The following is a 17138-nucleotide window of genomic DNA, read 5'->3' on the forward strand; positions in this document are numbered from 1 at the left end:
CTATAACAACAAACTGAAATGCAGAATTGAACTTGAATAAAAGAGAAATTCCTGGCTATCAAAAATTAACCCCCAAATTGTGGTGTCCCCAGGATTTATCAGATGGGATACTGGATTTAGGTCAGGTTGGGGTTAGTGCCTCCATGGAGTAGGAAATCTAACTTGGGTCCACTCAAGGTAAGTAGAACTGATATATTTTTTTTTTGTAAAGGCTGGAATTTTAGAAGGGCTGTCTCCTTGTGAAAGAGGGGCTAAAAATATTCCACTGGCCCAGAGAAGGTACATATAGGACTCCCATACAAAAGAAGAGTCTCTGCTAAATATTGCAAACTCAATTATAAAGCAATCGACTATGAATCAGCAAGCACAACAAATAATAGCTTTAGTGTGCCAAGGACTTCAGAAAATGGTACATTTGAAAAATTAAAGAAGTAAGTTTAGAAATAGTGACATTTAAAAAACGGACAAGTCAATATGAAAAAGGAACAAATTGAACTTCCACAAATAAAAAATAATATAATAATGAGAGATTAAAGAGCAAGTTAGAGACAGCTATAGCAAAAATTAGGGAATGGAAAAATAAGTCTGAGGAAATTAACCAGGATACAGAATACTGAACACAGATATAGGGAAATGGGAAATGTGAAAGGCAACTGAAGGATTTGAAGGGTAGAATGAAAAAAATCAGGGACTTCCCTGGTGGCACAGTGGTTAAGAATCCTCCTGTCAATGCAGGGGACACGGGTTTGATCCCGGGTCGGAAGATCCCACATGCTGTGGAGCAACTAAGCCTGTGCGCCACAACTACTGAGCCTGCGCTCTAGAGCCCGTGAGCCACAACTGCTGAGCCCACGTGCTACAACTACTGAAGTCTGCATGCCTAGAGCCTGTGCTCCGCAACGAGAAGCCACCACACTGAGAAGCCCATGCACCACAATGAAGTGTAGCCCCTGCTTGCCACAGCTAGAGAGAAAGCCCGCACACAGCAACAAAGACCCAACACAGACCCAATAATAAATAAAGTTCTCTTTAAAAACAAAGAAAAAAGAATGAAAAGATCAACCTAGAATTCCACAGCTGGCTAATCTATGTAAGAGCAAAGAAGGAATATATATTTTCAGAAAAAGTCTCAGTGGGTTTGCCACCAATAGACCATTGCTGAAGGTGCTAATGAAGGGTATGCTTTGCGGGGAAAAGTAAACTGAAGAAAGAAAGAAATGAAATATAAGAAGTGATGCAAGAGACTGGAATACAAAATTGTACACTAAATATATGCAGTTTATTGTAAAAAATAAAAAAAAGTTAAAAAAAAAAGAATGGATAAACAACAAGGTCCTACTGTATAGCACAGGGAACTATATTCAATATCTTGTAATAACCTATAATGGAAAAGAATCTGGAAATGAACATATATACATATATATATATCTGAATCACTTTGCTGTACACCAGAAACTATCACAACATTGTAAATCAATTATACTTCAATAAAATATATTTTAAAATAAATTTTTTAAATCCTCAAAAAAAAAAAAGTGGTGCAAGTAGAATTGGTAACTGTGAGTAAATTTAAATAAGCACTGTGTAAGATAATAATGACTAATAATTTTATTGGTCTTAAAATAAGATGCAGCTGAAGTACTAATCAACTATGACATGAATATAATCGAGCCATGGTTAGAGTTAAAGGATTTCAAGTTACAGGACGGGAGTACAGATACTATTTAAGATTGTGGTAAAGTGTTCATGTTAAATTAGTTAAGGAGGTTCCTGACTTCTCTGAGGGTTTAATAGGCTTACGTTTCTGCTTGAATCCCTTCTGATGGTGGCTCAGGATGATGTACTCAGAGTAATTTGAAGTGAACGGACAGGAATGGCCTCCGAGGCACCAATCCTGAACTTTTTTCATTTGGCAGAAGTGCTCCCAAGTGTCAGGGCCTGTCAGCAAGTATCCTGAGCTGAAGACTGTGCTGTGCAAGGAATTAGCTTGAGGCTGATTGAAAATGCAGTCATCTGAGCTCAAAAAAATTTCAGATGTCTTAGTGTGTGGTCCACAGTTATCTGAGGAAACCTTGGAGCCGCCCTCAGTTGGATGTGTCCCCACCCCTGACTTGGCCGAGCTCCCCCTTCATGACCCCCAGTACCCCCCAGGTATTTGTATCCCCAGTCTGTTTCTGACTCCGTGCAAGGATGTCTCACTGTCCTGGGCTGTCTCTCCAGTTCTTTGTATGTTTTCTCTCTAAGTTTACCTGTGAGGGGCTGGGTTGTACTGTGAAAAGAGTAAGATAAGCCTACTTATGTGAACGACAGTTTCTGTACCTGTAAAATTGAGACTGTTACTTGTGGTTGCTAAGGGGGAGGGAGGAGAGAGAGGGATGGACTGTGAGTTTGGGGTTGGTAGATACAAACTATTACATTTAGAATGGATAAACAGCAAGGTCCTAGTGTATAGCACAGGGAACTATACTCAATATCCTGTGATAAACCATAATGAAAAGAATATTAAAAAAAGAATGTATATATGTATATAACTGAGTCACTGCTGTACAGCAGAGATTGGCACAACATTGTAAATCAACTATACTTCAATAAAAAAATAAAGTTGAGACTGTTAACATCTAATTCATAAGACTTTGTGAGTGTTAAATGAGCCTCTGTATGTGTGCAAAGCACCTCTCAGATGCCTGACACAAAATTCTCAGTAAATAGAGCTTCTGTTTCAGACGACAGACAAACAAACAAAACCACCAGAAGAGTCCACTCAAAGAGTATAATTGCCCAAAAAAGGAAAACAAAATAAAATGAGAAAAATAAAACCTAAAAAGTAAGAAAGGACAAAAATAAAAGGAAGAAACTAAAATAAATAAGAAGCTATAGAAAGAAATATTAGTAATCAGTGAATTTACTAGAATTTCCTGATAAAAAGCAACAGTTGTCAAATAGATATTTTAAAAAGTTGGGCTATATGCCATTTATAAGAAACAGCAAAAAAATAATAAAGATTAACACAAAAAAGTTGAAAGTTAAGGATTATAGTGGATTTGAGCTAGGAATCAGAAACAAAAAGATAAGAAAACAACCATATATTGGTTATTGAAAGATTAGTTGAAATGAACAAATTCCTTAAACAACCTTGCTTTCCAAAACTGATTCAAGATAGAATAAAATCTGCAGATATTAGTATAATCATTAAAGAATTTGAATTAGTAGCTTAAAATATTTATACAAAGGAAAGAACCAGGCCTGAATGACTTTACATAAGTTTCAACAAAAATTCTAAGGAAAGAATTCCAGTATTATAAAAATCTCCCAGATTCTAGAAAAAATAATGAGCATTCTGATTTCATTTTTGAGGCTAGAATTACCTTGGTACCACAACCGTATGAGGACAAGAAAGGAAAATCACAAGCCATTCTAGTGAACACAAATGAAGGCCTCAACAAAATATTATGCAACTCAACTCAGTAGTGTATACAAAAGAACCTGACCACACTGATTTTATTCCAACAATTAAAGGTAGATTATTATAATTTAACCATATTCATAGACTGATGGATTAAACCCATATAGTCATCTCAAAAGACATGGAAAACAGTGATTAAAACTCCATATCCCCTGATGATTTAAACACACACACACACACACACACACACACACACACACACACACACACACTGCACCTTAGCAATCTAGGGGTAGAAGAATTTCCTTAACCTCATACGTATAGGATATTTATAAAAACATAGCATCCACTGTATTTGCTGATGAAATGTCAAGAGTATTTGTTTTAAGGTTGAAAACAAAACAAGGAGTCTTGCTATCACCACTTCTATTCAACATTTTCTTGTAGGTCCTGAGCAGCATAGTAAACAAGGAAAAGAAATAAAAGGCATTTTAATTGGGAGGAAACAAGGTTATCGTTATTTAATGATGTCTGTCAATGTAGAAAGACTGAAAGAATCTCCAAATAAATCATTAGAATTAAAATAGAGCAGGGGCAATAAAAATAGGTAAATTGGACTACATCAAAATTAAAAACTGTGCATCAAAGGACATGTCAACATAGTAAAAAGGCAAACCATGGACTGGTAGAAAATATTTGCATATCGTATATCTGATAAGGGGCTCATACCCAGATTACATAAAGAATTCCTATAACTTAAGAACAATAAGAAGCAAATAACCCATTAAAAAATGGGTAAAGGAATTAAATAGACATTTCTCCGAAGATGGTATATAAATGGCCAACATACTTAACATTACTTAACTGTACACTTAAAGATGGTTGAGATGGTAAATTTTATATTATGTGTATTTTACTAAAATTTTAAAAAATAACAGGGCAAAGTTGCTGGATATAAAATCTTTCTTTAACTAGAAATGAATAACAGATGCCTACATCCTTTATGAACAAGAATCTATAACTCTATCAAAAGATATTTTAAAAGGCTAAGGGGAATTCCCTAGTGGGGTCCAGTGGTTAGGACTCCGCACTTTCACTGCCGAGGGCCTGGGTTTGATCCCTGGTTAGGGAACTAAGATCCCGCAAGCTGCCCGTTGTGGCCAGAAAAAAGGGGGGGGGCTAAATACATGAGGAGAAGAACATATTCATGGAAAGGAATGTTTAGTATGTGAGGATGTCAGTTTTCTCCAAAATTGTCTGTATATTCAATCAGTTCCCATCAAAATCCCAACAGGATTTTTTTTTTCGGTGGTAAATGACAGACTGATTGTAAAATTTAAGTGGAAATGTAAAGGGTCAAGAATAACAAAGACTCTCTGAGTGAAGAACGAAAGTTTGGGGCACTGGTACTACCTGAAAAGATAAGAGGAAGCTGTAACAATTAAATCATGTTACTGGTACAGGGATAGAAATAGAGTATTTGTCTTGTAGGAGAAGAATGGATTGTCGATTAAGTGATCCGGAGGCAATTGAGTATCCATGTTGGGTACAATTGGATTACTTCCTTTTACCTATCAAAGAAATCAGTTCTAAGTAGATTCAAACTTAAGTATGAAAGATAAAAACTATAAAATGAGGAAGACAATCTGGGAGAATATTGTTTTGATGTCAGGGAGGGAGATATTTCTTAAGATACAAAAGCCACAAAACATGAAAGAAAAGCTATATATTTAAAGATCACCATTCTTCAAAAACAATAGAGTGAAAAACAAACCTGAAAGTTGCTCGTAAGATATAACTTCTGTAGGGTTAAAATACAAAAAATGTAAAGAACTCTTACAGGTCAGTAGGAAAAAGACAAACCCAGTGAAACACTACTGCAAAGACAGGAACAGGCATTTCACAGACAAAGAAATACAAATGGCCCGTAAACGTTGGAAAAGATGCTCAATCTTTCTAGTAATAAGGGAATTGCAAATTAAAACCACAGTAACATTTATCACCCACCAGATTGGCAAATATTAGAATGTCTGACTGGAACAAGGGTTGGCCAGAATGTAGAGAGTCAGGAAGTCCCTCACATAGCTAATGGGAGTGGAAATTAGTGTAACCACTTTGTAAAAGCAAATTGGCAGTGCCTAGTAACATTGAATGTGTATAATTTATGACCCAATAATTCCACTCTTACAAAATCCTTTCACATGGCCAGCAGGAGATGTGGACAAGAAAGTTTTATAGCAGCATTGTGACTGAGAGGGGAAAAAAATGGAAACAACCCAAATATATAAATTATGATGTAACTGAGCAATGAAGTACAATCAAGTAGTGAAAAAATGAGTGAATTATATCAACATGTACATCAACATGAATGAACTGTAACATAATTTTGAGTGAAAGAAGCCAGTTGCAGAAAAAAATATATATGTAAACCTATATAGGTTTTAAGCATGTATTGAATAAATCATGTATTTCTTATAAATTGCTAAAATAGTAAAATCAAGGAAATGATTAGTACAAAATCCAGGATACTGATAACCAAGAGAGGAACAGGTGTGGTGGGAGTGCCTTTATATTAGATAAGGGCTCACAGCCAGGCTTCCAAGTGACGATAATGGCTGATCTCTCAGCCAGAATAGTGGGTAGATGGGTTTTTTGTTTTATCACTATTTAGACTGTACACCCATATTTTATACACTTTTGAAGTATTTTCTTTATGTAACCTGTAATATTTTTAAGAGATGGTAGGAAATGTTTTGAAATTAGGTAAAGTGGATGAAGGTATTGAAAATGCATAAGGATTGAAAATCATTGCCTAAGGGTGTTGAGAGGAGATTTAATTTTCTAGGTTAAGGCCTGCCATATATCAGTGTTAGGGTTCAAGTGAGGGGACAGGTACAAAGAGCTGTCAGAACATCTCTGGCCTCGTGGCTTAAATGAAGTGTGGGAGTCACCAGTCCCTACACCTGGATTGCTTTTCTTCCTCCCTCACTCCCTGCACTTCTGTAAATATTTACTGACTAGCAAGTCCTGGGCATTATCCTGGAGGCTGCGTAGCTGGAAGAGGTAATGTCCCTGTCTTGGCACTTACAGTAGTTTTCGAACTCTTGCTCACACGCTTTGTTAATCTTAGCTTCCTAACCTAGCTCCACAGTGAAATCACTTCAGGCCCATATTATAATTCATGCTTTGAGGTCTTTTTAAGGAAATCATTTATCTACTTATTTAGACAACTTAATTGAATGCATTATCTTTAAACTTTCAGGATAATATTCTTTTTGGTTTGATCCTAGCCCTTAGTTAATTTCTATATATGTTTTTTTCCAGTCTTTTTCTCCTTCCCATACATATTAAGCATCTCCTGATGTACTTTATTTGGAATTGGCTTTGATGCATTGATGTATTGATTTTACCTTTTTGTCTTATCTTTTTGAGACTTGAAATGGGATCTAATCTTAAACCTTGACTTGAAGCAGTATTTTTGAAAGCACGACAAGCATGCTGCTAGAGAATATTAGGTGGTGCGAAGGGAAACATTTTTTATTTTAACAGCCTTATTTTAATGTTTATTGTAAAATATACACATGAAACCTATGATTTCATGGCTGTTATTACTCAGGATGCAGCTAAAGTTGTCTGTGTGGTAATCCATCTCACGTAGACTGCATGAATTAATGGCACAGGTGGTTCTCAGATGTAGCAAAAAAATCACGAAATGAGTACATTGATTACAGATGTAATGTTTAGTTGTAAAGGTGAATTAAGATATTCTCTGGTGTCCTCTGATGGTCTCCTACTCATATCATAACTGCCCCCCAAATTAAGCTTATGTGGTTTAGTCAGGAAAAAGCAATCTAGAAAAGTCATCTAGGCAAATAATTTATTCAAATAAATTGTAGGTCGGGTTCTGGAAATACACAGATGAATAAAATGTAGATCCTGCCCCTAAAGAGCACTGGTCTAACAGAGATAGGCATGTAAATTTAAAAGTGCCATATAGTACTGGAACAGTGCAACAGTGGAAATGTGTACTTGGCAAGTGGGTAGCTTGGAAAGGGGGGTGCCGACTTACAGGTCTTCAGAGGGGAAGGGAGACTTGCAAATAAGCAGTCTTGAGAGATGAGCAGAAAACTTAAAGAGAAATAGATTGAGAAAGGGAGATCTCAGAAAGGCACGTGCCAGACATCTAAGAGAACACGGTGCATTAGGTTAACCAAGCAGCTAGATGTTTATGCCAATGTGGGGTGAAAGGTGAGGAGAGAGGGGGGAGCCAGATTTGAAAACTCCTAAATGGGTTATGACCACGTGTCTTTAGATCTTAGTCTATAAATGATTATCAGCCTTTGAAAGATTTTGAGCAGAAGACTGTGTGATGTCTGGGGCGGTGTAGAAGATGGAGCAGAGGAGGAAGAATCAGTGTCACGTTACAGCTAGTCACTGGGCAAAGGGACGATGGAGAGCAGTTGTGGGGAGGTTCAGAGTTTCTGCTTTAACTTCATGTAGTTTTCAGGAAATTAGATTACATATAGATTTCCCTTAGAATTTAATATGTTGAAGGGGATAGTGGTAGGTGATTTGGAGCCAATATATGAAGTTTCTAAAGAAACTGGTATTATTCATTCTGTTATAAACAAGGGTATTAATTAACTTTCCCTATGTAGTCTTAAAGGTAAATAGATTTTGGCTTATTTTGTGTTAAAATATATGCAGGCAGCATATGAAAGTTAAGTGGAGATGTGCTACTGATGAGACACACAGCTGCAAACAAGTAGTATTTTCCAGTTAAAGTGGTACATATGGTAATACACTGCAGAGGCAGAAGAATGAAATATTTAAACTTTTTTGCAACTAGTATCCTGCCAAGAAAGTCTCAGACAGCAGTATTATTTAAAGGGAATTGGGTGGACAATAAAATAAGTATATAAAGAGCCTCCTTTAAATATGGGTTTCATAGTCTGCATATCTTAGTTGTGGCATATTGTTTACTTTTGTGCATTTTTACAATTACACTTTAGGCCTGCTGTCTTTTGTGTATTATTCTACCTTCCCAAGAAATGTATCAGTATGCAGACTTATTTTTGTGCCTTCAGTGTGTCATAATTTAGAGTCACGGATCTGATGCTAACTGCCTGTGTATGTGAGTGCATTCATTTGTATCTGTATACATAGCCAGACCCTTAACACCAAATGTTCTGTTTCACGTTCATTTGGGGAATATCTGTGGAATGTGGGTCAGTCACCTAATTTGCTAACACTCAAGAGCCATGCGCTCTCAGCGTTGTCTTAATCTTTTAGTATTTTAGTCCAGCAAACATTTCTTATTCTGATCAAGGAATTAACGATAACATCTTACCAAAATGATCCAGGAGCATCAAAAGAGGGAGTTCCTGCAAAGGGCACATAGAGATGTTCAAAAGGAAAGTTAACACTAACTGGGTAGTGTGACTGCATAGTAGAAATGAGGGAGTTAGCACAGCAATGAAAGGCCACAAACAACCTTGGAACAACCGTAGGTTCCTTTCTGCAAGGCTCAGTAGTGTTGACTGTAATAGAACTTAGTTTGTATTTGAGAAGATATTTTCTACAGCTCTTGTCACTAAGTTAAAATTCTTTTTCGTTCTTTTGAGAATTCAGTTCCTTATTTCCTTATTTTCTGCTTTGACACAGAAATCGCCTGCAAAGAAGCTGAGCCATGCAATTAGTAAATCCTTGGGGTGTGTACCCACCAGAGAACCTCCACATCCTGTTTTTCCTGAACAACCAGAGAAACCACTTGACCTTGCGAACATAGTGTAAGTATATACGTGGAGATAGATGTGGATTATACTGAAATGGAAACCTTGCTTTTACTTTACTTTGGGGGATCTTAAGACTTCAAGCTTTCAGCTCCAATATCTACGTGGAAACCCAGCTCCTGAGCCCTGAAGCCTAAGTAATATAGCAGTGTCCTTCAGAAAATTAATACATTAAGAGTAATTATTGTGCTGGGTTTAACAAGGTTGCCTTTTGTTGTGTTCTTCACTTAAATCAGCAGTAGAGATCGTTTCTTCTCTACAGCAATTAATGACCATAGAGATTTTAAAAGTTAGTTTAAACAACATGGAAATGAAAATCAACCTAATTTGCTCTTTTTGTATTGAGAGAAAATTAGGAAACACAAGACTGTACTCTATAAATAAAACTAGTTTTATTTTTGTTTTTAGTTAAATAGTCTTGCTAAAGAAAAGAAAGCTGGAGCGGAACAAAAAGATAGAGAAATAAAGAGGAAAAGTAAGGAGGAGGAAAAGCAATGAAGGATAAAATTCAGCCTCTAAACTGATTTCTTCCCTCTCAATTAAATAATGACGTTAAGTGTACTCTGCTAGATAAAGTTGGTAGGTTTTTGTTTATTAGTCTATCAGGTATTTAGAAGTTTTTCTGTTGCAGTAGACATCCATTTTCTTTTACCTAGCTCAAGTTACAGAGTTTGACTAAATGAGCTCTTTGAGTTCTTGATCTTTTTCTTTCATTCAATAATTTTCAAAACTTTCATATTTATTAAAATAATATACACATGTAGACTTAAAATTCAGTAATACAGAAAAAAATATGATAATGCATATAATGAAACATAGCACATCCTCCCCAATTTCATTGTGCTTTGTTTGGGTTTTTAGATCTTCCTAATGGATACCTCCATATCGCTAAATAGTATATTCAGAGCACCATTTCTTGACTTATCTGTTTTGGACATTATTGAATTCCTTCTGTGGTGTAACGGACCATTTATAACTCTACATATCAACCCATCTCGGCTTTTCATAGTTATATCACCATTTAAAAAATTAGTTACCTTTGTACTCTTGAATGTAATTCTTAAACCTCTATTTCTTGTAACTTCTTTTGAGTTCTGCTGTGTAAATGGAGGAAATTTTAACCTGCTGTCTGCTTGTCTCCTTTTGCCTACTAACTTCTGTCATCTTTGCCATTACTTTTATCTTGTCAAAGCTGATAATATTTCTGTTCTTTCCTATGCTCATAACGAAGTCTGCTGAGATTTATTAAGGGCTCAGTCTAAAAGCTGAAAAGCCAATAACAGCATTTTCCGTTAATTCCGTTGATTACAAGGTCGAACCGTGTACCCTCATTCTGTGCAGCCTTTGTTTAGTTCCAGTGCCACAAGCCCTGTGCAGTGGTTCTTGTCACAGTTTAGTGGCATCTTCTGTCTTACACACCACAGGTTGCTCAAAAGCATGCCTGTTGACTTTATAACTGACTGACTTTCTTGTACTGTTTTTGTGGTGGTTTTTCCTTTGGTTTCCCATTGCTTTCTTCTTCCTGGGGAAAAGGTATGCTTTTCTCCCACCGTGTTCCATAGTGGATTTTATCTATTGGGTGTAATCCATTTTTTGGTTAAATTTGTTAACCTTTGCCCTTTTTGGCTAGTGTTTTTATTTGAATTATAAGAAAAAAAAAGAGAAAACCCTTCCTTGCTCCAATGTTGTAATGGTTTTTCTCTCTCTTTTTAAGTTTTAAAGGTGTCCCTTTTACATGTCTTGAATTCATCCAGAACAGATTTTTGTGTGTGGTGTGATGTAGAATATCCAATTCTTTCTCTTTGTATTTGAATAATAACTTGTCTTGGAGTCATTTATTGGATAATCCATCATTTCCCCACTTAACTACAACGCCACCACTGTCATAAATGAAGTTTCCAAATACGCACGACCTGGTTTCTGAGCTCTTTATTCTATTCCTTTGGTTAAAATGTCTATCACTATGCCAATATCATACTATCTTAATTACTATAAGGGATTAAGTCATCTTCTTTTTTTACGAGTGTCTTGTCTATTCTTTGCCCCTTGCTCTTTCATATAAATTTGAGAATCAGCTTATTGAGTCCCTCATAAAATTTTGTTGGAATTTTGATCCGAGATTTATTGAATCTAAAGATCAAATTGGGAAGAACAGACATCTTTACAATTTTAAGTCTTCCATTCCGTGAATGCATTATGTCTTTCCAGTTATTTAAATATCCTTTGTGCCATTTAGCAAAGCTTTATAATTTTTCCTCAGAAGGGTTCTGTGTATGTTAAATTAATTCTTGTGTACTTTGCCTTTGTTGTTGCTGTTGCAAATGGTGCCTTTTTTTCCTACAGTTATTTTGAGATACAATTTACATGCAGTAAAGTGCTCCCACTTTAAATGTACAATTCAGTGATTTTTGGCAAATGTGTACAGTCATGCAAATGGTATCTTTTTTGAATTATGTTTCTTAACAGTTTGTCGCTGGTGTATGGAAACGCACATTGCTTTTGTATTTTAATCCACTGTGTAGTCATCTTGCATAACTTGCTCGTAATTCTAGTAATTTGTACTCAGATTCTTTCGGATTTTCTGTAAAGAATTACATCACCTGCAAATAATGATTGCCTTTTGTCCTCCCTCCCCTTCTTTATACTTTTAAATATAATCATATTTTTTTCTCTTTATTATGCTGGCTAGAGCCTCCAGTGCAATATTGCATGGAAATGGTTTGATAGTCATTCTTGCATTATTACTAATACCAAAGAGAACACTTTCAGCATTCATTTTAGTATGTTATTTGATGTTTGTTTTTTGTAGAAACTGTTTATCTGATAAAAGAGGTCCCCTTTTACTCCTAGCTTGCTAACAGTGCTTTCTTTTTGTCATGAATGATGCCAAATTTTATCAGACTTTCTGCATTGAGATGATAGCCTGAGTTTCTTTATTCTGTTAATATAGTGAATTACATTAATTGTTTTTTTAAACAACCCTATATTCCTGGGATAAACATAAGTTGACCCCCCTTTTAATACACTGCTAGATTTCACTTGCTAATATTTTGTTTAGTTTTTTTCTGTTTATGAGTTAAATTGTCCTGTAATTTCCCTGGACTTTTTTGTTTTATTTTTAGGACAAAGTTTGCCCAGTTTGTTATCTTCAAAAAGTTGAGGAGCGTTCTCTCTTTTTATATTTTTTTGGAAGAGCTTGTTTAAGATTGGAATTAGTTGCTCCTTGTGTTTTTGGTAAAACTCACCAGTGAAGTTATCTGTGCCTTAAGCCTTCTTTGTGGGAAGATTTTTAATCGTTAATTCCATTTTAAAAAACACTTGTAAGACTATTTTCATTTTGTATTTCTTTTTGAGTCACATTGGAACATTTTATAGATGTAGGCATTTGTCAATTTCATCTAAATTTTCAAAGTTACTGGCACAAAGTTTATAATATTTTATCTACAGTATCTGTGCTAATATCTTTCTCATTCCTACTCTCACATATTTATAGTTTTTTCCTTTTTTTTTTTTCTTGAACAATCTTGCCATAGGTTTGTCCAATCTGCTAGGCTTTCAGAGGACCATCTTTTGGTTTTGATGATTCTTTTATTATATGTATTGTATACAATTTTTCATTTATTTCCAAACTTATCTTTATTATTTCTTTTGTTAAAGCTTCTTTGGGTTTATTTTGCTACTCTTTTTCTAACTTATTTAAAGATATGGTTAGCTTACTCATTTCAGGTTTTTTCCCCAAAATTTAAGCATTTGGAGCTATAAATTTCTCTAAGCACTTCCTGAGTAATGTCCAAGTTTTGTTATATAATTTTGTTATTGTTTAGTTCTGAATATTTTCTAAGTTCTGTTATGATTTTTTCTTTGAGAAGTATGCTTTCTTTTTTTTTTTTTTATTTTTTATTTTTTTGCGCATGGGCTTAGTTGCTCCACAGCATGTGGGATCTTCCTGGAGCAGGGATCGAACCCGTGTCCTCTGCATTGGCAGGCGAATTCTTAACCACTGCGCCACCTAGGAAGCCCCGAGAAGTATGCTTTCTTAATTTCCAAACACATGAGGGTTTTCTGGTTGCCTTTTTGTTATTAATTTCTAATTTAATTTCATTTTGGTCTGAAAAATGTTCCGTATTATTCAGTTATTTCAAATTTGTTGAGACATGCTTACTGGTAGTATATGATCAAGTTTTTATTATGTTCCAAGTAAACTTGAAAATGTTTATTCTATGCTTGCTGTGTGCAGAGTTTATAGTAAATGAATGTATGTCAATTAAGTCAAATTTGTTAACCATGTTACTCAGATCCTCTACAACCTTACTTGTTTTATACATATTTCACTAGGAGATTAAAAGTTTGTTCCTATGTAGTAACTCTCTTTATTCCTAATAATTCTATTTGTTCTCTAGTTTATTTTATCTGCTAATAACATCTTTTAAGATCTTTTGCTAGGTATGTACCTTGTATAACTTTTCCCATCCTTTTCCTTTCAACTTTTATGTGTCCTTAGGTTTTCAGTATGTTTCTTATAAATTGTAAGCTGGATTTTAGAACTCTAACCCAACAACTTGTCTTAATTGGCAAGTTTGGTCCATCTAAATATTATTATAATATTATGATTATTATAATTAGTCATTTATTGTAACTAAATTTGATTTATGTTCTTATAATTATTAAAGTTATACTTTTTATATCTTATTTTGTGATATTTATAATATTTTTTCTATTCCCCTGTATTCACACATCCTACTCTAGTCACCCTTTCCCCCACGACTAACCATTCTAGCATGCTTATTGTATATCCTTTATTAGTACCTGTTCTTGAAAACGAGGTATTGTTTTGTATGTCCTTTTTTTAAAAATTTACACAAGTGATATGATGAACAGTATTTTGCCTATCCATTCTCCCTGGGTTGGACACCTGGGTTGCCTTCAGATCCCTGCCTCCACATGTAATGCTGCAGTAAATGCCTCAGATGTTTCCCAAATGGACCTGGGTAAGAATTTCTTTATACATAGGATACAGTTGTTAGGTGAAGGATTATGTACATCTTGACCAGAAGAAGTGTGTTGGGGAATCCAGTAGTTTAGTGTAGACTTTGGGTTAATCTCTCCATTTTAATTCACACCCCCACCTCTACCTGGTGTGCCTGAATTCAGAGACTTTCTGGTCAGTTTCACTAGAAGGTAACCTCTAGTTTCTTACCAGCCTAGGGAAAAATAGTCATCTGGTTGTATGGTGCTGGGGAGTCAGGAGGAGGAGATGAAGGTGTTCTGCTTCTCAGGGAGACTTTCAACGAATCTTTTTAATGCAGCCCATCACTTCTCTTTCAGAGGCACCAGGCGTCTTTAATTCCTGAGCATTCATGGTCATCTGTGTTTCCACTTCCCATGTCTCAGGATGAATTTGACCTCAGATTTCTTCTTCGCTGTATATTTAAAAAGCCCTCCCCATTCTTAGTTTCTATTAGTAAGGAATTAAGTCTAGGACAGAGAGCTAAGAATTGGAACCTGATTTTTTTCTTTATTGACTCTTATTTTATTGTATTTGCCTCAGATCTTTTTAAAAGAAATAAATAAAACATTGTAGATAATGTTGTGGTTTCCTATGTCTTTCCTAATCCCGTTACCGTTCCTCTCTCCCAGAGGGTAGCCACTAGCATTTACTGGGTATCTATCACTCTGTACATGCTTTTATACTTTTGCTAGATGTTTATGCATCTTAAAATCACATATTTTAAAACTATATATAAATGGTCATGCTCTGCATATTCTTCTGTAAGTTTATCACTTTACAACTAGTATGTTTCTGAGCTTTATCTAAAACCTCGAATAATATTCCATTGAATGACTATACCACAAGTAAGCCTTTCTCCTGTTGACAGACACTGAGGTTGTTTCCAGTTTTTCACTACAACCTACAGTGCTGCTGTGGGCGTTCTTGTCCAGAGAATTTCTCTAAGGTAGGAGTGTAACTGCTGCGTCCCAAGGTAGGAATATTATATAAAGGGGATAGGCTACATAATAGTGCAGTAGAAAATTAACCTCCAGCTCCCATGGTTCAACTCATGAATGTGTATTTTCGTTTGCATGAAGTCCATTGTGGATTGGAAGGACTCTAGAGCAGCTGAAGTATGGGCAGTGGCTCGGTGGCTTAGGCTACTTCAATTTCTGGCTCTACCATCTTAAAACGAGGCCTCATTGGTCACTGCAGTTGGGGAAGAGAGCATGTGGGGACCTCATATCAATTATTCTGTGCTTTGGTTCAGAGTGACACGTCATTTCCCTCACAACTGTACTAACTTCAAGTGTAGATCCTCTTCCGTGTACCTAGGAAGGAGAGGAGAACCAAATGTTGGTCAGCTCTAGTAATGTATACCATAACTTTACTAGATCTTACCAGACTAGATATTACCTAGAACTCAAATTTTATAGTTCAGGTATCTATTAATCTAAATTATTTCCAATCCATGGATATAGTCAGCAGGCCACTCAAAAAACGCAGTGGTAGCTTACCTTTTATATTCTGATGAAATTTTGAGTAATTAATCCAATTGACTAGACAACTTTTAAAGTCCCATTCAACTTTGAGGCTCTATGTTTTACAGATTTTTTTTTTTTAATATTCATCACATGTCAGTGGTTCCCAAACCTGACTGATATTAAGGTCACTAAGCTTTAAAAAGTATAGATTACTAAGTTACTTCTATTCTAGGTCAACTGAGTCATTATTCAGGGGGTGGCTTGGAACCTACCTTTTGAAAAAGTTTCCTAGTGAATCTGATCAGATTATGGAACCCCCCTCATTAGAACGTAAATGGTTTTAGTTATATGAACAAGCTGCAGACTCAATGGTAAGCATCCAAAAATGCATGTAGAGTACAATTGAAATATAAATATGTAAGTAGCAATTTTTAATGGTTTCTTTATTTTTGGCTGCATTGGGTTTTCGTTGCTGTGCGCAGGTGTTCTCTAGTTGCTGTGAGCAGGGGCTACTCTTCGTTGTGGTGCGGGTGGCTTCTCTTGTTCTGGAGCACAGGCTCTAGGTGAGCAGGCTTCAGCAGTTGTGGCACGTGGGATCCATAGTTGTGGCTCTCAGGCTCTAGAGTGCAGGCTCAGTAGTTGTGGCGCATGGGCTTAGTTGCTCTGCAGCACGTGGGATCTTCCCATGCCAGGGATTGAACCTGTATCCCCTGCATTAGCAGGTGGATTCTTAACCAGTGTGCCACCAAGGAAGTCCCCTAAATAGCAATTCTTAATGCTTGCTGAGATTTAAATTTTCCATTCATTCAGCAAATATTTATTGACGACCTTCAAGGTACTATGCAAGGTGCAAACAGTATTCACACGGTACTTTGCTTACATGCAGATAGGTTTGAGGGACAGTGAGGAAGCCAGTTTTATAAAGTGCAGTGTTTTTGGCTGGCTTCCTTAGGAAAAAGTTACAAGTACAGCTCAAAAGCTGAGAAAATTGTGAGGAGTGAGTATGCATTTCTAATCATGATCAGGGGAGAAAAAAAACTAAAAGGTTGCTGTTTTGCACTTAGGCATGAGGGTAGCTCCTACATTAGAATGCTTAAAATCAGCAAAATATTTCCGTTAGGTAGGATCTTGATTATTTTAATCATTGTTTTACTATATTAATTTAGAAGGGTCCTTTTTGGACAAAGAAAAGACAATTTTCTTGAACTTCAGGAGTCTTTACACAGTGTAGGTAGTATTTTCAAACACCTAAGTTGCTTGTATTTGTTTTACTGAAAATCAGTAATCCTGATATGGGTGAATACTGTCTACCAAGGGGGTTGAGAGTTGGGAATAGCATCCAAGGGACTGGATGACCAAGATACTTGAACCTTTCCCTAGGCCACTACTTAAACACTTTTCAAGTAGGCTCACGCTTTTTAGTTATTTCTTACATAGCATGTTTATTTACTCACAGTTTTTCAAAAAGA

The 17138-nt window shown here is 35.9% G+C and overlaps 1 protein-coding gene across 14 annotated transcripts in view; it reads left to right on the forward strand.

The window, feature by feature from the left end:
* DTNB (dystrobrevin beta) overlaps positions 1–17138 on the forward strand; it is a 228707-nt gene that overhangs the window by 109789 nt on the left and 101780 nt on the right. For all 14 annotated transcript variants that reach the window (XR_009054650.1, XR_009054651.1, XM_057741417.1 and 11 more), the window contains exon 9: positions 9068–9192. Coding sequence is in view for 12 of the 14 variants with exons in the window: in XM_057741417.1 (XP_057597400.1) it covers positions 9068–9192 (125 nt within the window). In the remaining 2 variants the exon portion in view is untranslated. The remainder of the gene's footprint in view (positions 1–9067; positions 9193–17138) is intronic.

The sequence above is a fragment of the Hippopotamus amphibius genome, chromosome 7, assembly GCF_030028045.1.
Source record: "Hippopotamus amphibius kiboko isolate mHipAmp2 chromosome 7, mHipAmp2.hap2, whole genome shotgun sequence".
In the NCBI taxonomy this organism is placed as follows: domain Eukaryota; kingdom Metazoa; phylum Chordata; class Mammalia; order Artiodactyla; family Hippopotamidae; genus Hippopotamus; species Hippopotamus amphibius.